The 24198-nt window shown below is 43.0% G+C and overlaps 1 protein-coding gene across 9 annotated transcripts in view; it reads right to left on the reverse strand.

Annotated features, from left to right (window-relative positions):
• Positions 1 to 2445: 2445 nt before the first annotated feature.
• Positions 2446 to 24198, reverse strand: part of ANKRD27 (ankyrin repeat domain 27) — a 75463-nt gene continuing 53710 nt past the window's right edge. For 3 of the 9 annotated variants that reach the window (XM_025216703.1, XM_025216708.1, XM_025216714.1), the window contains exons 22-29: positions 19095 to 19217; positions 15951 to 16148; positions 10938 to 11057; positions 10196 to 10357; positions 8716 to 8827; positions 7307 to 7388; positions 6760 to 6832; positions 4227 to 4505 (exon numbers count right to left, since the gene is read on the reverse strand). In XM_025216703.1, coding sequence (XP_025072488.1) covers positions 4227 to 4505; positions 6760 to 6832; positions 7307 to 7388; positions 8716 to 8827; positions 10196 to 10357; positions 10938 to 11057; positions 15951 to 16148; positions 19095 to 19217 — 1149 coding nt within the window. Of the gene's footprint in view, positions 4506 to 5408; positions 5498 to 6759; positions 6833 to 7306; positions 7389 to 8715; positions 8828 to 10195; positions 10358 to 10937; positions 11058 to 15950; positions 16149 to 19094; positions 19218 to 24198 lie in introns of all 9 variants that reach the window. The other 6 variants (XM_025216727.1, XM_025216734.1, XR_003096451.1 and 3 more) reach the window with 5 other exon arrangements.

Here is a 24198-nt window from a genome sequence, read left to right on the forward strand (position 1 = left end):
TGGGCTGGGCTGGGCTGGGACTCAGGCAGACAGACACCCTGTTGCACTGGGGCCAGGCGTTTGGGGCAGGGTCTGGGCAGTGCAGGGGAAAGCACTGTGGGCAGGCCAGCCTAGCCAGGCCCTTGGGAAGGCAACAGCCAGAGGAGAATGGGGCCGGCAAGGATCGGGGGCTGCCCTGGGGCTCCGCAGATTTGGGCTGCGGTAGGGGACAGAGAGCCCAGAGCAGCAACTTAAAAAATAAATTTTAAAACAAATTTCCTCACACACCACCTGGCATGCTGACAAAAATGTCTCCACATACCACTAATTAGGCACAGGTGCCAGGAGGTGCCTACCCCTGTTCTAGAGCAACTGACATCATTTGAGTTACCTGGTACCTGTTTATTTCTTTCTCAATCAGTTCCCTATGCCCTCCTTCCTTCTGGTTAGGTGCAGTAATACTGATTTAAAAAAAAAACAAAAACAGCCTTTAGACACATTTTAGGTTCCTGCACCTTCTAAATTAACTTATTTCAATCAAGGAGGACCTTTTGTACTAGGTTGTAAGAGTTGGCTATGTAGGCCATTTATACACAAGCTTTGGGAGGTGGAGGGTGACTCAGAGCCACTCCAGCTAAACCACCTGGGGCATCAAGTGTGTAAGCGTCCCTGCACTGAAAAATGGCAGTGGGGTTGCTTTAAAGCTCATTGAGCAAGCTTTAGTTAAAGCACCCCCATTACCACTGGAGTCTGCTGGAGCACAATAATTATCACACTCCAGCAGGCTTGATTAATCAAAGCTGCTCTGATGTGTTAAGCAGCCTCAGTGTACATGTATAGGTACCCCTAGCACTTCATTAATCCATCTGACAGGGAAGCCATCATTTTAAGCTGGAAAAAAAAATAGATGGGTTTTACAAAAAAGAGTCTGGAGCCCATTTACCTGAAGGACTGCTGCTCTGTGTTGTGGACAGCCATACAGTAGAGACACCAAGTGTCATCCGTATGGGGAGAACATTTTTGGAGGGAGGGCCCATCTGTGGAATTCACTTTGGCTGGTTCAGATAGGCAGCCCAGGCTGCAAGCCCACTGAGGGAAGGCTGAAGAGCTTGTGAGTGCTCGTTTGGTGATTGGGATGTGTGGGCTGTGATGGATGTTAGGCACTGTTTAATAATGGATGGCAGAGTACATAGGATTGCTGCTTGGAGTTCTTTAAAAATAAAAACCCTAATCAATGCTCGAAAGCTGATGTTCATCATTTCAGCTTTGATCATTGCGTCTCAAAGTGCTTCAGTAGCTCTGATGCATACAGGCTCAAGGCTACTTGCCAAGCAAATTAATAAGTATGCAACTCCCTATTAGACTCAGTATAATATAAGATTGCTAAAACCTCTGAGAAGCTCTCTTATGTAGGCAGTTGCAGTAGCATCCCTAATGCAAAGGGATGAGGATGCAGATGAGGGATGCAGATTTTCTCATGTAAATTAGATACAGTTGGAAACAGCAAAGACTAACACTAAAATTATCTATACCAGTCACATATAACAACTGCAACAAGGTTATTAATACCTTTCAAGGCTGAGAGTTTTTATAATAAACACTATTACCCAAGCTGCTTCATCAGTTGCACAGAAATACATTTGGAGTGTTAAGCATCTTAAAATTGATTTTTCCTTGCATTCAAAAGTTATATTTCCTAGAAGAATTACTTTCCTAACAGAATTAAAAAGCTTCAGGTAATTAAATCAGCAATTCATAGCCACTCTCACTTTCTTCTGACTTTTCTCCAAAAGACTGAAAGGAATGGGATTAAAATTTCCATCTCCCAATGGAGCAGTTGTTATTTACAGCATAACAAAACTTTTTCCGGAGGTAGTCAACATAATAGGTGTAAAACAACTCCATAATGACATGGACTTGGCTCTGTTTGAACCAGTGCCATTGTGCGGACAATGTTCTATTTGATTATTTCATCCCCATGTCTCTGCGTATAATCAGTGGCAATATGCCATCACTATTAAAAGGATCTAATGAACTGATTTTTTTTAATCATCCACATTGTCAAAACATTTTACCAAGCTGTAAAGTCAGTTTCTCCTTTGGTAAGTGAATGCTGTAATTAAAAAATGGAAGTTGGTCCTCATAATCAATTTTAGAGTCCATCCCATCCATCTTCAGATAAACTTTACCCACATCTTAAATTTACAAATGATATTTTACACCTCTCCAGGCACTTTGTAGCAATTTAGCTGTGCAATCTGCCTTGGTTAAGTAGATAATTTTTTCCATTCTTCATTGAGAACCAGAAATGCGACTTGCCTTAGGTCACATTCATACTGTTATGGGGACCAGGATCATGGACCAAATCTCCCATCTCCTATACCTACAACTTAAGCACAGAACATCAACCTTTTATCACAAGTTATTTATAGCTTGTGATAAAGAGTGGACAGTACTGGACAGGGAGGGAATGACAAGCATGGAAGAAAGCAATCTAGGTCTAGGAAATACCCCATTTAAATTAAAAGTTTCTGTAACTTCATACGCAGCCCTTTGTCTGCTCAGTAAGATGCAAGCATGGAGGAAGGAGGAAATGTGCAGAGGCACTTGACCTAAAAGCAGCAATTCCAAGCGATCACTTGAAGCACAAAAATCCAAGAAATAAGTGCAAAAGAGTCGCAATTTAAATAAGCGGTCAGAGCTAAGAGCATTTTCAAGAATCGTTATTTACTAGTTTCTCTTTTCCATCATTTGGCACAAATCCAAGGCACATTAGAAAATTAGATGAACTCATAAATTACTTAGAAAAATATACACACAACCCTTATCTGCGAACGCTTGTGCGCGCACAGGCTGCACATTTTGCTTTTCACATTAAAAAATTATTTGGAAACAATCCTCTAGCAAGCCCTCTGGCTTCATGGTGCCCCAAACAGGTCATCAACATTACAGTAAAAAGAACCAAACTTGTCCGTACAAATAGTTTATAAAAAGAAACAAAATGCTACTTGGATGTGATCACCTGTAAACCAAAATGATCGTGTAAAGAACCTGGTATATTTATTCAAGTATTTCTATGTTATAACCCCCTTTTAAAAAATATTTTTGAACTGAAACATGTTAAGAAGTAAGTTCCACATCTAAGCCTCCATCTAGTTATCTGTGAGTATCCTTTAAAGTGATCACCTCTGAAATACAGATAACATATTCCTGCATGAGTTGTATCTTTATTGGACAATTAGCCCCATTGATTTAAATGGGTCTACTTGCTTGAGTAAGGAATATTCATTAACATATAAGTACAGGCAGGCAGGAACAAGTTCTTACACAGTGGCTATGTCTGTAGGCTTGTATGCACACAGAAGGGTGAATAGTTATGCATTTTGGTCTGATTTACTTGTTAAAATTTAAAGTAGCTTTGTGCATTATGCAGGTTTGTTTCTGCCTAGAGAAACATTTGAATAGGGATCTGAATATTAATCCAGAGCTGATCTTTGTCAAGGTCTTCTTGCTTTGTTCCCAGCATCCTAGCCCTGTTGTGACAGGATTTCATAGACCCAGTCCAAATAAATGTCCCATTGGAACCAATAAGGGCTTTGACATCATAAAAAACTGCAGGCTTCTAGCCCTTTATGTTCCTCAAGGCTACATCTCTATGCCATGTTGAAGTGCACAGGATTGTAGTGCCGTGTTTTTCCAACTAGTGGCAACATCCAGGATGTAGTTAGTAAAGAAAGTATATTTAAATACATACCATCATGGTTTGTGGAATTATGGTAAAAAATAAAAAAATTTTAATTCTTTCCGGTAATAAATATAATTTAACCAATTCAGTGACAAAATTAGAAAGAGGAAAAACTAATTCAATGCTTTATAATACAAGAGTGGTTGGCTGGGAATTACTGTATAGCCTTTTTCTTCTTTACTGTAATCATTTTTAATAAGTGCTTTGATAGTAGAATTGGGAGTCATTTTTCTGTCTAAATACTTTGACATCTCAATATGTCTCAGTTTGCCGAGATCAGTAACACATTGGCTGGGTAGGCACCTTCATAATAAACTGAGAGGATTCAATCTCCAAAAATGCAAGCCAAGAACATTCTGTCTCTGCTAAAGATTTAGCCTTCTGATCCATTTTTGAAAGCATAGCTTGCAAGCTTCATTTACTTCTTTAATTCCCAGCAAGAGGATATTGATACTGACACCACCTGGTTTTCCTGTTTTTGGCAGGAAATTCACACTTCTTGTCAGTGTTTTGAAAGGAAGTCATCAAAGCAGTCTTTTGACTGTGAAATACTTGGATCTCTAGGACTGGTTAAATCGCTATTTTCACTGACATCCTCTGCTGAAAGTGCCACATTAACAGTGTGTCTTCGATGCATTAGTTTACTTTTAAGAGGAGCTTCTATTGCATCATCATCTGTCACAGGTTCACCACTGCTTTCTGCGTCAGTCGTCTTAGCTCTGCTCTGTTTCAGTGTTTCAACAGGTTTTAACTTGGTTTTATCAAAGTTCTTAATAGCCATCTGTGTGGAGGGGAAGAATAATCTATATTAAAGGCATTTTGTGATTCCCTGACAAAAGTCAAATGATTCCATTTTAAATATGTGCTAAAAGATTAATTTCAAGGTGTTTTGATACTACAGTATAATAAATACTACTGAGGACATATAGCCAAGGATTTAAATTGCCATACAAAACACAATAATTATTACCCCCATTCATATACAAGGAAACAGGAATACAGTTTACTTGCCTGAGATTACACATACCATGGCAAAAGCCAGGAATAAATCCAAGGCGTCCCATGACTCCATTAGTGCGTTGTCCACATGACCACAGCACCTCTCACATACCTTTGTAAGTTATATCTGAGGTATATCTACCGCAAGTATTGGTGTCTGTACCCTTCCAAGACAGCTGAAATGAGTCAGATTGTCTCTACTCCCACTTTGGGTCTGGAGAAAGAGCCCTTTTGCTTCTTGGATTTTGTATGCTAGGCCAGACTTTCTATATTTATTCCCAAGACCTCGCTATTTGGGTCACTTCCTCTTTGATTATTTTTATTTCATCTTCTCAAACCTGCTCTTCCTCCTCTTTTGTTTATCAGAGTGATTCTCCTGGGTGATTCTACTGGAAGACTGGACACTTCCCAAATGTTAAAGTGATTAAAATATAGAGTCCAGATGCAGAACACAAACCAGTGCTTATTTCTGATCCCCATTACTGAAACAACGGAAACAAAACCTTAAAAAGTGGCAGAGGATTCAATCACAGATAAAGTGGCTTGCCCAAGTCACTGCAGAAATTCAATGGCACAAATGGGATAGATTTTAGGAGTCCTGGCATCTAGTTCACCAATCAAATGGCAAACAACTGCTTCCTAGAAATGTACAATTTAGTGCTTATAATGCAAAAGCAACTTTTACCTGGAACACATATTCAGAAGCCCATCCCTCCAAACTCTGGAGGCTTATCAAAGCTGGTCTCTCTTTTTGACCTGCATCATCCATCACTACTTAAGACATAAGGGGGCAATTATTTGGGCCGGTGGGTCATATAGGGAATTTTGCTGAGTTGTTGCAGGCTGGATCAGTACCACCCTCCCACCCCCCCACTGCGCGAACAGCTTACCAAAACTCCCTATGTGGGATGGGGTTGCGGGTGGGAAGCGGCGTTCAGGAGTGGGACAGGCAGGCAAGGCCGGGATCACACGGCAGGGGGTGCCGACAGCCCGGGGCTGGGGCAGAGCCACAATCCCCCCACATGCCCCTACAACGGGCATGGGTTCCGCAGGCAGGGGGATGCAGGGAGTGGATCAGGGATTGCAGCTCTGCCTCGGCCCTGTGCTGTCAATGCCCCAAGATCCTGGCCCTGGCCTTGGATGCAGCTCCCTGCCCACCCATGCAGCTTCTGGCCCATCTCCATGGAAACCCCAGGATCTCAGGGCATTGACAGCGCAGGGCCAGAGCAGAGGTGCAATGCTCTCCCCACATGTTCCTGCCTGCAGAACTGGGACTGTGCCCTGGCCCCAACCCCACGGTGTCACAGCCCCATGATCCCAGGGTCTCCATGGAGACTGGTTGGAAGACACAGGCAAGGCACATGGCCAGGATGGGAGCTGCATCTGGGGCCAGGATCTTGGGGTGGTGACAGTGCAGGGCTGGGCCCAGGGCAGAGCTGTGATCTGCTCCCTGCTCCCTGCATGGGTTCTGCCTGCAGAACCCATGCCCATCACAGGGGTGTGAATTGCAGATCGCAGCTCTGCCCTGGGTCCCAGCCTCGCATGTCACTGCCCCAAGATCCTGGGGTCTCCCAAGCCCCACCTGCCTGTCTTGCTCCTAGAAACTGCAGCCCAGCAGCCTGTGGACCTATCCTAGCCACCCAGCCAGAGGCCCTGCCCAAGTGGGTCCCACCCCTAGTGGTGGGCCCAGGGCGGATGGGCCAAGGTGCCCAGGCAGCAGGGCTGGGTCCGGCAGAAGCAGCCAGAAGGCACCGCTGCTGCCGGGAAATAGTCTGACCACCACACTACCCCAGCCCTGCCCAGCCCAGCCCAGCCCCGCTGCACTCCGTGGCCGATAGGACTGGCCTCATGCACCACAGCCCAGGCTGCCCCTTGCACTTGGCCTGGGTGGGACCAAGGGACCCACTGCAGGCCATGAAAAATCTCTCCACAGGCTGGATTTTGCCCACCTGACTTAGAAGCTTCGTTCAGTATATTTTAATATCCAATATAAAAAAATAATAATACAGCTAATGCAAGAGAGCCATTCTTCCTACCTGGTGCAATAATTCATCATCAAAATTAGGGACGCTTTTGTCTCTTGTTATTGTTCTCCGCAAATATTTTGATCTGAAACACACAAAAAGGATCATTGTGAACTACAAAGCGACACACCCTCATCAAGAGTCTCTGCTAAGCTGCCTTGCACAGTGACCAGCCACCAGATGGCAACATTTCAACAACAATTGAGACTCAAATATCTGTTTCATGTGCCTTTTAAAAATGTATGGCCTACTATATTGTGGGGATAAAAACAGTTTCTGTCAGATTATGTACATTAGTGTTTAAGTGAAAATGGCAGACTAACATCTAAGTATCATCATTATCAGAATTCTCAGATGGTATTATGAAGTACATCTTGAATGAGATTTTCAAAACGTATTTGGCTACACATTGCAATGAATGGGAGATGTATGGCCAAACCCCAAAGCTGGGCTTATCCAGGTTGTGATAAACACCTAATCCATTTTCTTCTTTGAAGAGTCATGTGTATTTGTTGGGAAGTATCACCCAGGGTACTTCCAACAAGGGTTCTATGCTTACTTGTTAAATCTGTTGATTGATTGGACAAGTTGAATTCGTCTGCTGACTGGATCATCTGCTTTCTCAAATGGCTTAGTATTTACTACAGGTTTAAAACAAAAAAGGTCAAAATTAAATTTGAACCATATTTTAGCATCAAACAAGCAGAGTTTTGAATTAAAAAATTGACGAATTGAAATTTATTTTAAAATCATATTAGAACTATAATTGGAAAGATCTGAACCAGAGTAATATTTTCTTTGGTTTGGAAACTGTAAATCACTATGTTGTAAAAAGAAAGATAGCTCTGATCAGGACTGTCGCAGCTTTAGTAGGGGATTTTCTTAACTAAGTAAAAATAATTCCTGAGTTCAAGGACTTTAATTTAAATGTTCACCAGTCAGGAGTAAACCACCAACCAGAATCAGTTGAGCTACCATCACATTGCCTCACCTGTTAATTTCATTAGTAATCTCTTTTACTGCCTTGGGAAACAACCATAATCTTCCCTGAAAGTAACATTTCTGCCATTAGCACAAAGATATTGCTCTAAATTTTGCTCTTCTGGTAACCTACAAAATACAGGGTGTTTATAAAGTCCTTGTGCAATGTTAAACTTTAATAACTTTGGATATACACATGATAGAAGCAAACTGTAAGCAGTGATGGAAAAGATAATTCATTAAGTTTTTTCACACAATGTAAGCTATGCATAGGGTAAGGATCACAAATGCAATTCATGAAACCCATTAAATTTTAATTCAATTTTATTAATACCTTTCTAAAAATGTTTTAAGTTGTACTTATATGGCAACAGAGTTATGATATTTTGGAGACTGAAAAGCAGGTCTTTAAAAATCAACACTGGAATTTGTTTATCCATTAAATAAGTTAAAACTGTTACTATTTCTTATCCCACGAACCATTTTAGAATTTATCCTGGGACAACAGACACTGACTTCTGAACAACCACATTTTGTCCCACGATAAAATGGCAGGCAGCCCCAGACACAATGTGCTGGATCAGTCCAGGGGCCCTTTGACACATGGGGCTGCACCAGGCTCAGAAATATAGGCTTGGCTCCCTGGTTACTGCTACCCAAGGTAAGTATTTTCTTCATGGTACGTTTTAAAAAAACAGTATGTGTATTATATTCAGGGGTGCATTTTATGCAATAAAATACAGTACCAAGTATGCAAAAGCAGATATGAACTTTAAACAAGGTAAAGTTGTTTGTTTCTTTTAAACTTTCCCTCTTCCTATGTTTCTCAGTCAGCACAATTTTAGGTGTTACTTGTAATACGCATGTGAAACAGCTACGTGTACCTTAATTTTAAAAAAGACCCATAACCCCACAATATTGGATCTAGTGCAACAATTAATTCCCAAACCTTTTCTCTCTTTGTACCAGTGAAACTGTGACATTTACCTTTTTTCCTGATCTTGCCAGTTATATGCTGCTCACTGTCTATTTCTCCTCCCTCTGCTGATTCTGGTGCATTGCTTGGTGTTGCTTGTAGCAACTTCAGGATACTGGAATTCTTAATTTTAAAAAAGTTTTTATTTTTCACCACTTTTATAATATCCAGCCTTTGTACAGATTAGTGGTTCCAGTAATCAATGCAGACAGTCTAGGGTAATCACTTTTAGTAAAAAAATTATAACCTACAGTCAGACACGCTGGGATAAATACAAGCCTAAAATTATATTAGCATTTCAGTCGCAAGTTTGAACAGAAGCAGAATGCATGCATTGTTCCACAACCTCCACTGAGCTGGAGGCTTACACCTGTCCTCCACAGAAGCTCTATCATTAAACTGTTCAGTATTTTGGAAAAGCTGACAGGTCAGGGAAAGTATAAAGTGCTATTTAAGCTGTTATTTATGTTACTCTAACATCAATAAACAAAAATGTCAGTAATAAGATCCAGGCAGAAGCACACTTTATGGCCATTATCATATTCCCCAGGGGCACAAAACTGAAAGCAGTGTCTAATCGCTGGAGAAGTGCAATAATCCCTTATAATTTAATATTGTAGAGCAAGTAGTTATTAATGGGAAGGTCAGATCTGTGTATTTAACTAGGCATTATTTATGTGGGTTTCCCACCGTACCCAGCTAATAAGAACAGTCCAGTTGTATATGGGTATCTTGAGCATTACTTAAGGAGAAAGACGATGAAATGTGCAGTGATGTTAGATTCCCAAAGTGCTATAGCTGGCAAGGACAATGTCCTCAATTCCTCTACCCCAGAGCATGGCTACTCCCAGGGTAACGACAGTTCCTGATAAGGACTGTTGCTTTTTAATTTTTTAAAATGTTCCCTCTCCCACCTTTTTTTCTTTTCAAACAACTGTAGTCACTTAGGATTTCTGAAGAGATATTGGTATGATATTCACCTAAATGGGAAACCAATCTCAATTCAAGTCAGGAAGAATGGAAGGAGATCACTAGCATAGGAAGACTTCCTGGATGAAGTGGGTTTTAAGGAAGGATTTTAAAGAAAGAAGGTAGAAGCAGTGGTGTTTATGCAGCTATTGCTTGCCTTGTCCTGACGCCCCACTTCCGGCCACTGCCGACATGCATTCCCAATGCCCCAGATGCCTGCCATTTAAACCAGACCCATGGACATACAACAACGTGCGCCTGCCAGACAGATCTGGTCCACAGGCCATAGGTGTGACACCCCTGCTATAGATGGACCCATAGCAGCTTTTAAAATAAGTGTCAAACATAATTGCTTACTATTATATGGATAGGCAATTGGAATAACTTTTACACGTTATCTAGTTGTTAAAGATAGGAATATCTTGCCTTAGGAGTGACTGGAAATGGTGCTGTGACGATCCTATGTTTTCATTTTCTCCTAAGAAACCCAATGGGTAGGAACAAGCAAACTTTTGTACTTACTGGCTCAGCACAGTCTACAGGAGTACACTGTCTTTTGTTCCTAATATGGGTCAATGCACCATTCTGAAGAAGCAGCTCTACCAATGCTTTGTGCCTTCCTATCACAGCCTCATGCAGTGCTGTATTTCCCTTGGTATTAAAAAGGTTAACAGAGGCCCCATGCTGGAATAAAAAATAAAATAAAATGCTATTAACACAACGTAGCAGAAACTGGAGGCAGCACATAATCATTCTGTTTGTCTCTACAGTTTTACATAAAGACTGAAAACAAGAATCAGAAATCTTTCAGCTATAGGGAATCTGGAAAGTGTGGATTAGTGCAATCATCAGTTCAACAGCCATAAGCCTTTGAACAATGATACACTATCCTATTTCATGGATTACTTCATCTCCCTTTGCATATATACATCTGCTCGGTATCACAGTGCACACGAGGATACGTGAAGCACGTCAAAGATTTCTTAAAAGAAAATACCTTTCCTATATAATCAATCCTGTAAGAAAAGTGTTACCTTCAGTAACATTATAGAAATGTTTCTCTCAACAAAGTGCCCCAGGGGATGGGTTTAAAGTGTAGGAGGAAGGAAGAAATGTTCGTAATTTTCTTTACAGCAGTTTTAAAGGAAAAACTCTTTAATAAGAATATGAATACTAATGTTTTGCATTTAAAACTATAACATGACATATTCTACCTTAATATCACAAAAAAAACTATTTACAACATTTTTGGACGCAATCTCACCTGTAACAACAAGGCAGCAGTCTCATGCTGGCCATTCAAACAGGCATAAATTAAAGGAGTATTTCCAAGTATATCTTTTTTATTTTGTTTAGCATCATAGTCCATCAGGCATTGTACTACCTTTTGGAAGAGATAAGAAGTTCATGTTTAAAACACTAACAAACCTAAGCCATAGTTACAGAACAAGTACACTTAATTCACTATTAATGGCACTTGCAGTAGTATACATTTTATGATAGCACAAATCAGTGCTGAATATTTCTGATACCCAGAACCAGTAGTTTAGTGCAAGAGGTAGATGCAAACTGGGAGCAATTCAGAATCTGGATCCTTTGACCTTGTGCACCTCATTTTGTTTGTTCCCATTTGTGCCCAGTTGGTTTAAAGACAATCTAGGTTTATGCAGACAACCTAAGGACTGATTGTGACTAGTGTCCAAAGTTATCACATGGGCTAACTTTTTCAAATGGCAGTTTTGGGAGAGGGTACGAATTAGCCTTTTCAGAAACTGAGATAATGGAGAATGAGAAAGGATAGCAAATGAAGTAATTTTAGTATAAGTGTCCCCTGACAGGAGGGTTACTTATTTCAAGTGCCTAAAGGAAGAATAATGCGTGGTTCCTTTGGTTTTTAAACAAGTTTAGAGCAGGGGTGCTCAACCCCCACCAGCTAGCCAGATCCAGCCCCTGTACTATGTCATCTGGCCCACCCAGCTGTCCCTCCTGATTCGAAGATTTGGAGGTGGGGAATGGTGGCACTGCTGCCCTGTTGCCAAGTTACCAGACTCATGGGGAGGCCCGTGGGACAGATGGCATGGTCCTGCAGGCTGGATTAGGTACACAAGGGATCGTGGGGCCTAACCCCATTTCATAGGGCTGGATGGGGGCAGCAGGGCCCCCAGGGCAGATCCTGGTGGATGTGGCTGGGTGGAGACAGCACAGTGACCAATCCCAGCATGCAGGGCCCCATGGCCCGATCCCAACACATGGTGCTAGGTGGTGCAAGGCCCCAGGATTCCATCCCAGTGCATGGGAGCCAGCCAAAGCCATGCAGGGCCCAATTCAGGCATGCAGAGTTGAGAGAAGGCAGCACTGGGCCCGATCCTAGCATGAGGACCAGCCCAGCACCACTCATCTGGCCTGTGGAGCCAAAAAGTTGAGCACCACTGTCTTAATACATTAAGGGTCATAGGATATATGACAGGAAAGAAGCATGCAACTTAAAACCACTCAGAACTATCACTTATGGACCTAGGAACTGTGATATCCTGTGTTCTGTTTTCCCCTTTTCACATTTTCTTTGATGTTTCCTCTCTCTCTTCTTTTTAGCTTTTCTCTTCCTTCTCTCCACAATCCATATTTTCCATTTTTTTTCTTCTTCCAAATTTCTCAACCCTGCTCTTCACCTGCTGTCCCACATATGGTATCTTCCCTTTCCCCCACTCACTACAGTGACTGTTCAATGCTGCCACTAGATCCCTCTTCTCTTTCAGTGCTACTTATGTGACTTGTTCAACCTGCATCCAAGAAGATGCGGTAAGCCACTCAGAGAGCTTTAAGGAGACCAGATGAATCTGCTTGGCCTGCACATTTCAATGAGTTGAAGCACATAGTACTCCGTACCAACAGCAAAGGAATATATGTTTGCGTGTACAGGCTTATATGAACTCAGACTATGAAAGGAAAAGCTATGTGAGGGGTGCACGGGAATCCAAACCAACCATTAAAGAGAGTCAAGCAAACGGATGCTGCTGGATCAGATGGGTCCATGCAATTAAAATTATGGAAAGGGAAGCAGGGTCAGTCCCTGGATCAGCATTATAATAAACTCAAGTGTCTAAAAATGCAGCACCATGTGAAAGCAGCTCAGTGACTCCACAATCTCAGAAAAGAACTAAGCACAGCACAAACAGGCTTTAAAAACCTAAACATTTTTAAATGACCCAATGTATGACAATGTAACCACAAGGGAGACTAAGTCTGTCACTGAAGCAGAAGAGAGGAAACCCTACAAGAGCCTAATTAAAAGCAGTCATTCTTGCTCTTAGCAGGGCTATTTGCATAAGGTCTGTTAGTAGGAATTCTGCTGCCAGCAGTCAGCTATTAAAGTTTTACTTTTAAAAAATCTTTAAACATTACACAAGCTTTTAAATGTGGGTTGAAAATGGTCTAAACCAAATAAAAATATGTATGAATTTCCAGGTGCTCAAGATATTCATTACGTGTTCGATGTAAGATGCTTCCATTACAGCCAGCACTTATATTGTACAATAATTTCAGGCCATTAAGATATAGAGAAAGATTAGATAGGAACAGTTTCAGTGCATACGGTGAGTGCAGCCTGGCAGGAATCTTCTCTCTCTCTGGAGAATTTTCTGGTGTTAGGATGTAAAAAACCCAAACCTCCTTTTTGCCTGTACCAGCTTTATCCTCAACAGCCTATTCCACAAAGCAGCCTGGTTCTTTTTGGAGGATGAAATATAAATGGTCAGCACTGACCCATGAAGATAACTGCTTTGTTTGTTTGGCCACAGCAGAATTCAGCCCATTAGTAAAGACATTTAAAAAACACAGGAAAAATATTATATTGACCAGAGTTCATATTTAGAGTGGTACACTGTTTTCTAAGAGATGGATGATTAAGTGTCTGTTCAAAGCGATATACTGCACAAAAGCTTGCTTTTTCATTGAAGGCAAACTGTTAAGCTAAAAGATCAATTAGGAGGCGTATACAGAAGTGCAAGAGTGCTACACCAACATATAGGAAGACAATCTCTTCTCAGAAGAGTTTAGAATCTATTAAATCACCTGAACTACCATATTTAACCAAATCCAGGACAGCTTTGAATTTAAGACAAGCCTCCAATAATTACATTCTATACATGGAAAATAATAACTTTATTATAAATTTTCCATGTATAAAACCTAATTATTTGGCTGTCATCTTAAAATTCATCCCCCCACTGCTGTAGTATGGATAGCAGGAAGGGGGCCTGCCCCTTGCCTGCCCCGCACATGACCATGCCCATCTCCCTTGCCTCTCCTGCTGCCTGCTCCCCACCCCTTGCCACCTGTGCCAGTACTTTCCCCCTGCTGCCTGTTCCCTCTGCTACTTGTACCCTATCAGCAACTACTCTCCCCACCTCTTTACCCTTGTCTACCCACCATGTGCTCCCCTACCCACCAATTCACCCCTTGCCACCTTCCTCAAGCCTGCTCCAGCACATTGCTGCCCCTCTGCTGCCTGTTCCCCTCTCTGAACCCCCCCCCTTAACTTTGGGGTGACACTGGCAGAGAAAGTCCCCAGCCCTGGTCCAACCCAGCCCAGCCAGGCCAGGCAGAAACAGCGGCAGCAGCTCCAGGCCTGGCTGGGTCAGGGCAGAGCTGGAGCCAAAGCCCAGGTAACTGGCGGAGGTGCAGGCTGCATGATCTCCCCGACGTGCTCCCCACCGCAAACGTAGATCTCCCCACATGCCCTCTCCCAACATGCGTCTCCCCCACACCATTTCCCTCATAGTCCCCTTGCCACAAATCCCCTACGCTATCGCATGAGCTACTGTGACCTGGGGCAGGTGACAGCTCAATCAACTCCAGCTTTGGCCCCAAGCCTGGAGCCAAACCAGAGCTTAGCTGCCACAAGCTGACTGGGGAAAAACACCTTATCTTGGATTTGAGTAAATACAGTATACTGAACTTCTACTCTACTGCATGGCTGTTGGAACAGTGTCTAAGCAAGGAGACTAATCATAACACTAAATACTTTTCAATCTAGTAGGACCCTTAAAATGCTTAATTTATGGTCAAGTCTGTCCTGGAATGAGAAGCGTCCTTCTATCTGCAGATGGAAGCTTTAAACTGCTGAAGCACAAGCCATTTTAAAATAAGCAACCAGCATCTTAAATGTTAAAAATATTCCTCACCATTAGATCTTTGCATTAGCTATACTTCACAAGGTAAGTTTGAAAGTGTATCAGAGTAGTTTGGGGATGCAAAAATGGAAATGGCAGATTAGTGTAACAGGTTATTGTATTAGTTCCTTTACTCCAGAGTACCTAGTTTACACTGTTGACTGGCAAATGACAAATCAAAACAGTCTATCAGTTTTGACCATAAGCCCATTAGCAGTCAATGGCAAAACTCCCACTGGGGCCCTGTAAGTTAATTAGAACTATCTGGCCTCATGCATTCAGATCAGTAACCTCCTCGAAGAATCTGTAGTTGATGTTTCCACCCTTCGTAGAAACATACAAAGTGAATATGTGTACATAAGACAAGACTGCATATATCCATATCTTTTAAAATTGTGTGCGTGTTTTCAACATTATAGGAGTGATGCATGCAAACAGGAAAACTGTACTTCTGATTTTCTTGAGTGTGTTGTAAGCACAGGTCTGAAGTCATGCAGTAAAGGGAAGCAGTAACTCGTTTGCACTGGAGGTATAGTAAAGTGACAATAGTTTGAACTACATTCTTTTTCCGTTCTTGACACCTGAAAATGACAGGCTTGGTGGCAGAGCCACTAGATGCTACAATGTCCTTCAATACTTGCCACCCTTTTGGATTTAGGAGGAAATACAGGAACCTGCATATCATTTAATGTTTAGGAAGGATACTCTCATCATTTCTAGGACTTCATGGAGCCCTTTCATGCTATGTTATTCAATCCAACATAAGGAGTCAAACCCCTATTTGGTCTAATTCTCTGCCTCCTCTCTTCAAAACAAAGATGTCTGCTATGTCAAGGCCTTGCCCAAATCCAAGCAGGAAGAGATCCTCACTCTGCCCATCTTCTTTGTACAGCATAAAGCAGCTCCATAGCAGACTATACCAGAAAGTCCCATTCTTTAACCTCTGGCCTCTGCTACTCCAAGCTCTCTCCCACTTCCTGGATGTTCCTATTTCTCACTCTCACCCCCCTCCCCTTTTTCACATCTTGCCTACCTAAGGATTGATGAACCACCCATGCCCCATTAAAGTCTAGCTACTGCACCTGCGGCTATACAAAAAAAATTACCTGAAAATGACCTCTCTGACAGGCCAGATGAAGAGGGACTGCATGGTTTATATTTCTAGCACCGACACTGGCACCGTGCTTCAACAAAAGGGAGACCAATTCTGGATGTCCGTGCAGTGCAGCCACATGTAATGGTGTAAAGCCATCCTGGTTTGAAACATTTATGCCAAGTCCATTAGCACGCATCCTGGCAAGTGTCTGTTGTGAGAAAAAATAAAAGTCATGGACAACTGAGCATACCACTTCCACCATGCTCAGCAGTCTTTAAAAGCAATTTACACAAACACTTGTCTAGGATGGTTTAAGCAGAGGGTTGGGATAAATGACTTCCTGAGGTCCCTTCCAGTCCTACTTTTCTATGAATCCACCATTAGATATCTACAGGGTATATATGCAACCAACATAGGGACATAAACAATATTGTCCAAGGAGTCTCATTCAAGGTCCTCCGTAAGATATGAGGGTAGTTTGGTGGAACTGGTGAAAGTGAAAGTTGTCTTATTTTTCTCTCCCTCCTACAAGATAGATTGCTACAGAGAAAGTGCAGAAAATTTAAAAAAATCCATAATTAGTAGGGGCTGAAAACCTTTTTAGTTCAGTGATGCTACTAAATAGATCAGACCCACATAGTTGTTAGTTCTACAGGGATTCTACTGGATATGGAAGGTAGGAGTTAATATTATATTTCAACTTGGTTTTACACACATACAATTCATAGCATCTGATGAAGCAGGATGTCATTTACAAACACGTACGCCTCTGAATGAGTTAGTCTAAATATGAATGCACCTGCCTGGAAATGAATACAGTGCCTGCTAACAGATGTTACAGCACCTTCTTCCTTGTTAGCATTCTACAGATCTACCCTGTTCTGCTCTCACAGAATGGAGACAGATGTCACTTTTGTACTGTCATAGCAATTTATTATGGAGACACAAAGGCAAAGCAAACAGACGTCTATACCATTTGTCACACCACAAGTTCCCAAATTTGTGGCCATGACAAAAGGTGCTAATATTTTCTGCTGCTTTATGCAGCGGACATCTATTAGCTTTATGGCAGGAGAGAGTATGGGCAGCCTGGAGTTGGTTGTGCTCTGCAGCCATCCCCAGCAGGTGCTCCCAGGGCTAGAGGGGCCCATTCCTGTGTGCCCCAGGAATTCCTGCACAGGGAATCACCAGAGCATGTCTGCCAGTGAGGAACCCCAGCTTTCCCTGCTTACAGAGATGCACCCCAGAGATTCCCTAAGGCATGTCTCAACAACCAGGGAACCCAAATTTCTCTGCTTAGACACCTCAGGGAATCTCTGGACATGCCTCTGCAAGCAGCAAATACATTGCCCATTGTCCTGCAGGATCAATGGGCAGAGCAACAGGCTACACATTTTTCATGCAATGAAACAAATCAACGGTGCCAGAACATGTATCTTTATTTAAGTCTGAGGTGGTTCTAGATTCAGTTTGTATGAAAGATGCTGTACAAGTTAAAATGATCTTCTCAGCCTTGTACTAATCACTAGAGCTAGGGACAGAAGTTACACATAAACCGGTTTACCTCATCAGAAACTGATTTAAACCTGTAGTAGAACAGAAGTTCAATGCACATAAACCAGTTTCAAAATGGCTGAAACTGATTTAAGATAAACCTGGTTGAATGCAGTATCAGACTTAACTGATTTGGGTCAAACCAGTTTATGAAACTTCTGTCCCAGACCCCTTCCTGGTTCAAATTAAATCACAGTCCCCCAGAATGATTTCCAGCCCTGGGCTGCTCTGGGCCAACTGCTCCAGCACAGAAGGGTTGGGGGAGGGAGGGACTGCCCCTCCCAGGCAAACCCCAGCTGGGGTCTGGGGCCTGGGGCCAGGGAGGGGAGTTAAATATGCCCTACCCCTGAGTACAGAGCTAGCCTGCCCTGCTAAACTTACTGATGGCTGGACTACAAATCCTAGAGGCACCTGGAAGCAAGAAGAGAAAGTGATGAGCAATACTGCAAAGTCTTACTGCTGTGATTCTGGACTACAAATCCCAGAGACCTCAAGCACAGCAGGAAGAAGCAGCGAACACAAAGCCCATGCTAGCTATGTGCCAAAGAACTGTGCTTTAGCACCCCCCAGATTCTGGCCTGAGCCACTGCAGGAATGTGGCAGCATTTCCTGAATCAAAAGTAAGTGTCTGTCCAGTTGTTTCTCAATTTAATTTCTGCAGCTTAGACCAACTTGCAAAGACTGAATCTATTCAGCCTTGGGCTTTTTGACTGTCTATACTTAGCCTAGGTGGACAGATTTCCTGTTAGTCTGATTACAGGAGAGAGACAGTCTAAGGGTTGAGAGGGAGCTGGTTATCAGGGGGTCCCAGAGCAGTACAGAAACTGGGGAGGCCTAGAGTAGCTTGAACAGTGGTGCTCAATCTTCTCGAGCTGCAAGCAAGATGCTTATGACCTGACTGCACTACAGGCCACCACTACCCTTTGATAGGGAAGTGGTGAATGAAGAGATGGAGGTGGCTGCCAAAGTTCAGAGGCAGTATGGCAGTAAGCTGTGCCTGCCACAGAGGAGGTGGGAAGAAGAGAGGAAGCAGCTCCTGGGAGGGAGCGAGCAAGGAGGGCTGTGGAGGGAGTCAGTGACATAGTGCATGGTAGGGAAGAGGATATGCTGGGCTGAGCTGCTTGCTGTCGATGGATACAACCATTTTGGGGGCTGGATCTTGCTCGTGAGGCTGTGGGTTGAGCACCACTGAGCTAGAGGCTGAAGGAAAAAACTAGGAGGCTTACAACAGAACTTTTCCTTATCCTTACTTATCCAACCTGCTTAATACCAAAAGTACAGGCTCCATCACCTGGGCAAAAACAATGCAAAAAGGGGAACAAAATAGAAAATCCAAAATACTGAGATTTTCATATAGAGGGTAAAATGAGCTTGTGTGTACTCTTTTACCCCAGTCCTCTCCACAGCCTGATCAACAAAGAGAGCAGTTTAATCTTGTGAGGTCATGAACTCCATCAAGTCTGCACACTTTTAATTGCAGGTCTCCTGTGAGCAGAGATACAGCTGGGCAGAAGAACAGATGTGTTATTTCCCTTGGGCTGAAAACTAAACTACAGGAACACAACAGGGATTCTGCTCACACAGCGGTGAATATTCCAACCTTTTGTGCTGGCCAGCATTTTGAACATTGGCACAGCGGATGACAAAATTCTGACTTCACAGTACTGACAGCTTCCTCTTCATCTTCTAAGTCTTCTTCCATCAATTCCAAGAGATAACGAACCTGGCAGAAAAAGCAGGTACTCCGTTAGAGATTTCTGTCCCCCAGTAAGTGCACACGTGTATAAATATGTTCCAAGGTACAGGGGAAGGTTGTACCCCTGGTAGGCAGACAAGGTTCTTTGTGTAAATCTGCTATCTTTTATTAGACCAACTCAAAAAGTTGGAAAAATTCTTCTTGGCAAGCTTTTGTGTGTAAATACCCTTCATCAAGCTGAGGAAGCATCTGCAATTGGTGTTTGCTCTTCCTAGATGGAATGAACAGCACACCAACTGCAGATGCCTCCTCAAGCCTGACGAAGGGTATTTATACCCAAAAGCTTGCCAAGATTTTTTCCAACTATTTGAGTTGGTCTAATAAAAGATAGCAGATTTACACAAAGAACCTTGTCTGCACACATAACAAACATAACATTTCACACACATACGTATACCTAAACGCAAAATAAATCAGCAAGAGCCAGAATGAATCACCCAATAACTTTGACTCCCCTGCAGGACAAATTAAAAAAATGAAACCTCCTGCTGGCAAGGAAGCCAGCAGCAGTTCACCTAGTAGCAATGAAGTAAATTATAAATGACTTCCCACTGCCCAGTCAAGGCTTCATTGTTCACCTCTCTTCAAGCTCTTTCAAATCCTTTTCAGGTCAGACTGCTGAGCTGGTTTATGCCAGCTCACGTTAATGCAAAGCTTGATTCATCATCTGCTTTGAAGAATATAAAATGTGACAAGGATGACTACATTTATCCACAGCCCACACTGTACAGGTACAGTAAATTCTTAGAGCTGCAACTCCTTAAGACCTGGGCACCTTTCCCAACCATTAAGGGCAATATCAGTGTCTAAATGTACAAGACCCTAATTTTTGCGAATGACTGCACAAGCCGTAGCTGAAAAGGAGACAGACAGCCTTTCTACAGGCTTGTTTTCATCCACTAAGCAATCCTACCATCATTGCAAGTTCACTTCTTGAGTCCTATGGTAAATTCAGCAAGACATAGGAAAAAAAAATAATCTGGCCCTGCCTCCAAACAAGCAGCTGGAAGGAACAGCAGGAGAAATAATAAGAGCTCTAGGCCTGTCGTGGTGTTCAGTAGTAGGGAAGAGTTCCCTGCAGAGTCTAAAACAAGTAAAGCCCTGCCTGCAGGCCCTTCTCTTCAACTCTGTACTGGTCACAGTCAACACACATACCCCATCAAGCAAATACAAATGCTGTTATTGTAGCTTTCAATGTTAATGTTGAGTTCTCAAGTTATGCCTCACCAAAAGTTTAAATATGTATAAGTATACCTGATCCCAACTGCAATGGATTAGCCAAGGATTTTGGTCAAAAGGTTAAATACACTTGTAAATTGAGGTGCACATACAGTATCCCATGAATATCCGATAACCTAATTCTGCTAATTAACATATCATCTCATGTTTGGCACTCATACAACCAGAAATGCCATGTAGATGGCCATATCTGGACACCTATATGACTAAGGGAACAGAATACCACCCTTAATTTCCATCAGGAAATCAGCAAGCATCAATGCAGATTTGAGAGCCCTTGTTCTCAACTGAACACATCATTCAAGAAAGCAGGCAACTACTTTCTGTTAAAGTTTCCAAGCAGATCTGTAGTATAGTTGGCATCACAAAGAAAATGTTGCTCTCTACTGGCCAAGTAAGAACAGCGCAAAGCAGCTGTGGTCACAGCAACACAACTATCTAAAAGACAGCTTGGGATTTGTCCATATCAAAGTAGTTAATTTGAGGCTCTGTTGGCAGATAACCTCAACGAAAGGGGCCATATTCTCCAACTGTTTTTGTGACTTGCCAGCATCACCCTCAGTCTTATCTGGACTGAAGTTTAGCCAGCTTGCTCCAATCTCAAAGCACTATTAAGCACTTTTTTGTACAACCAAATGGATCAAAACAAAATGGGTATAACCCTGACACTAAAAAGAAAACCCAACATCTACACTGAGTATGGGAAGATGGATTGTGGGATGCTGTAGATTTTGCTTGCAGAGGTGGGGAAATTGGTAAAACATGAAACCACTGAAAGAAAACCTTGTTTGCTCCAGCTAAGGTTTGCAGACCAATCAACACTCCCACAGCTCTGAAGAGAGCTGGTAGACCTTCTCATGTCAACTAGGACACCTGATCTTCATTCGAGGGACAGTCTCTGTGCTAAAGGGTGGTGTGGGCTCCAACTACAAGGGGTCTTGAGATGCTATAAAGCATGCAGATGCTGAGAGCTGTCACTCCGCAACCTTCTCAGTAATCTTCTTTTAAAAATGGGAAGATTAGCTCCAGGATAATTATCTCATGCAGTGGTTTTTGAGCCAAAGCTGCACTTCAGAGGTATACATCTTCCAAGACCACTGCTAGCAATTTCCATAAATAATGCATCCAGTACTTCCCCATTGGCTTTCAGCAGCAAAGAAGAACAAGGTTAGATCTTTAAGCTGAAGCAAAGACTCCCAACCTTCCCAGTCCCTCAGAAAGCAATGCTGGATATAAAGCTAAGTCTTTTCTGTGTACATTTTATCTCAACTCCACTTCCTCCACAAGAATAATCTCTGCCACCACAGGCACAGCCAGCTTGCAAAAATGGAATCAATTTTATCTACAAAATAAGACATTTCCTTGATGGACCAGTCACTAAGCAAATGCAATCTGAATGAACAAATTTATTCACAGCCCAAAACCAACGTCCTTTCTGAGGTTATGCAGATGCTACAATGGAGGGGAAAAATGGTTTTCTTTGCTTCCTGAATAACCACAGCATAAAAATTTAATCTTTAGGTTTCACGAGATTGGCTTGAAAGTCTGCTCTTGTATGCAGAGAGCAGTTGCAACGGAAATCTGCAACCCGGCTAATGACCCTACTGCTGCTTCAGTTCCTATGGAAACAAACCTCAGCTAGTCAACAACAAGATGAAGGCTTTCAAATAATCATGTTTAACAGCTACCCCAGCTGTAACCTTTGCCACCCAACGAGAGAATTCTGTTCATAACAAACAGTTTGACATGAGGACATACACCAATTCCATTCAAGCAAAGCAGCAAAGGAAGCCACAAGGAATAAAATTAAATGATTTATTTTCAGAATGAAGAGATGAAACATCTTTGTGCTCTGTATTGTTGAGTATCAGTTAGTCAAGGTTGGAACTAGGTTTTCCCAGCTAAAATGTCAGGTATCTGGTTAATCTCTCTCAAAATTTTTCTCATATGTATTAAGCTTTGGCAAAAGGAATAAAAAAAAATTGCTTGTGGAAATTCATTCAATATTCTGCATGTTAAGTCTTCCAAATCCATTTCTAGTAAGGAAAACGTTAAATATCCTCCTTGTAGGAAGGGCAAGGAAGTCATCTGATTCCCTCACAGATGCACAGCAAGCCAGTGTCTGAACCATTATTTGGAGCCAGACTTCTGATTTTCAGTTCACTGGACAACAGTGCCTTCTTGAAAAGACATGGCGACATTTTTTACTCCTATTGTATGCAACTCAATTGCCAGGTACCCAGTTTTTCACAGTCTTAAGCAACCATACAGCTATAACAAAACAAAGTACCTCGCTCATATTGTGCCTCTCATTCATCAGTCTTAAAGTACTTAATGAAGGAGACAGTATCATTATCCCCATTTTATGGGTAGGAAAACTGAAGTACAAAGACGAAGTCATTTGTCCAAGGTAACCCAGCAAGTCAGAGCTAAGAAAAGAACCTAGGTCTCCTGGATCCCAATCCTGTGCTTTGTACATTGCTTTTCCACACACGCAGCTGACATAACTGGGACATGCAGCATGCTCAGCACCACATAAAAAGAAATCAAGCTTTTGCCGTGTAAAGATTGTCAGTGAAAATTCAGGGCTATATTTGGAAATATGGGTCTCAACATCTGTATGTTTTGGCTTACCCATCTGTAAAACAGGGCAATAATGTTTATTCTACGTAAATCTAGAAATAAACAGGATTCAAGAGGTCCACAGTTCAAGGTAAAGCAATATTCTAGGGCTGTCAATTAATTGCCATTAACGTGCATGATTAACGTGTTAATTGGTTCTTGCTTTAATTTTTTTAACATGTTAATCGTGCATGTGGTTTTGGAGCCTGCACCCAGGCTCTGCTCCGTTGCCATCAACGCTGCCTCCAGGCTGCCCAAAAGGGCAGCACTGGCAGTGCAGGGAACCACAGGGCAGCCTGGGCGTAGGCTCCAGGCTACTGCAACAGGAAGGCAGGGGGTTGGGAACATGCAGACACACACCAACACAGCCTGCATACAGTCAGGAATGCAGCCCAGCAGCATGGAGAGCAGCGCTCAGCAGTTAAGTCTGTGGAGGGAAAGGGATGGGGGAAGAAGGAAAGGGCCGGAGGGGACGCAGATCAAGACCCGCATGGTGAGGGAGGGAGCAGGGAAAGGGCAGGGGCTGGGGTGAATGGGGCCCTAGGGCCAGGGCAGGCTGTGGGACAGAGCTGCAGGTTGGCTCATTCAGGGGTGGGGGGACATGGCTCCCCACTGCTGTGCACAACCCTGGGGGAGGCATGGTGGGGGTATGTGCCCCCCCCCCCCCCCCCCCCCCCCCCCGATTTCTGCGCAGGGCAAAGCAAAGCTGCCTGCTGTGGGCTAGGGCTCCGCTCCCTGCTGTCTTTGCCCTGTGAGTCAGAGATGTCAGCCATGCTGTGCCTCATGCCTCCCTTGGGAGTGCACACAGTGGCAGGGAGCTGCGCTCCCCTTCCCCATGCCCTCGGACAAGCTGCCTGTGGCTCCATCCCACAACCCACCTCAGCCCCAGGGCCCCATTCACCCTAGCTCCTGCCCTACTCCTTCCCTCACCATGGAGGCCTCAATCTGCACCTCCTTCCCCTTCACAGACTTAACTGCTGGGTGCTGCTTTACACGCCACTGGGCTAGATTCTTCTATGTTTACCATATTTCGTTTAAAAGGGGACACATGGGGGTGGGAAGGGGATAAGGAAGGGGAGGGGGGGGG

Source organism: Alligator sinensis, unplaced genomic scaffold (genome assembly GCF_000455745.1).
Source record: "Alligator sinensis unplaced genomic scaffold, ASM45574v1 scaffold170_1, whole genome shotgun sequence".
Taxonomy (NCBI): Eukaryota; Metazoa; Chordata; order Crocodylia; family Alligatoridae; genus Alligator; species Alligator sinensis.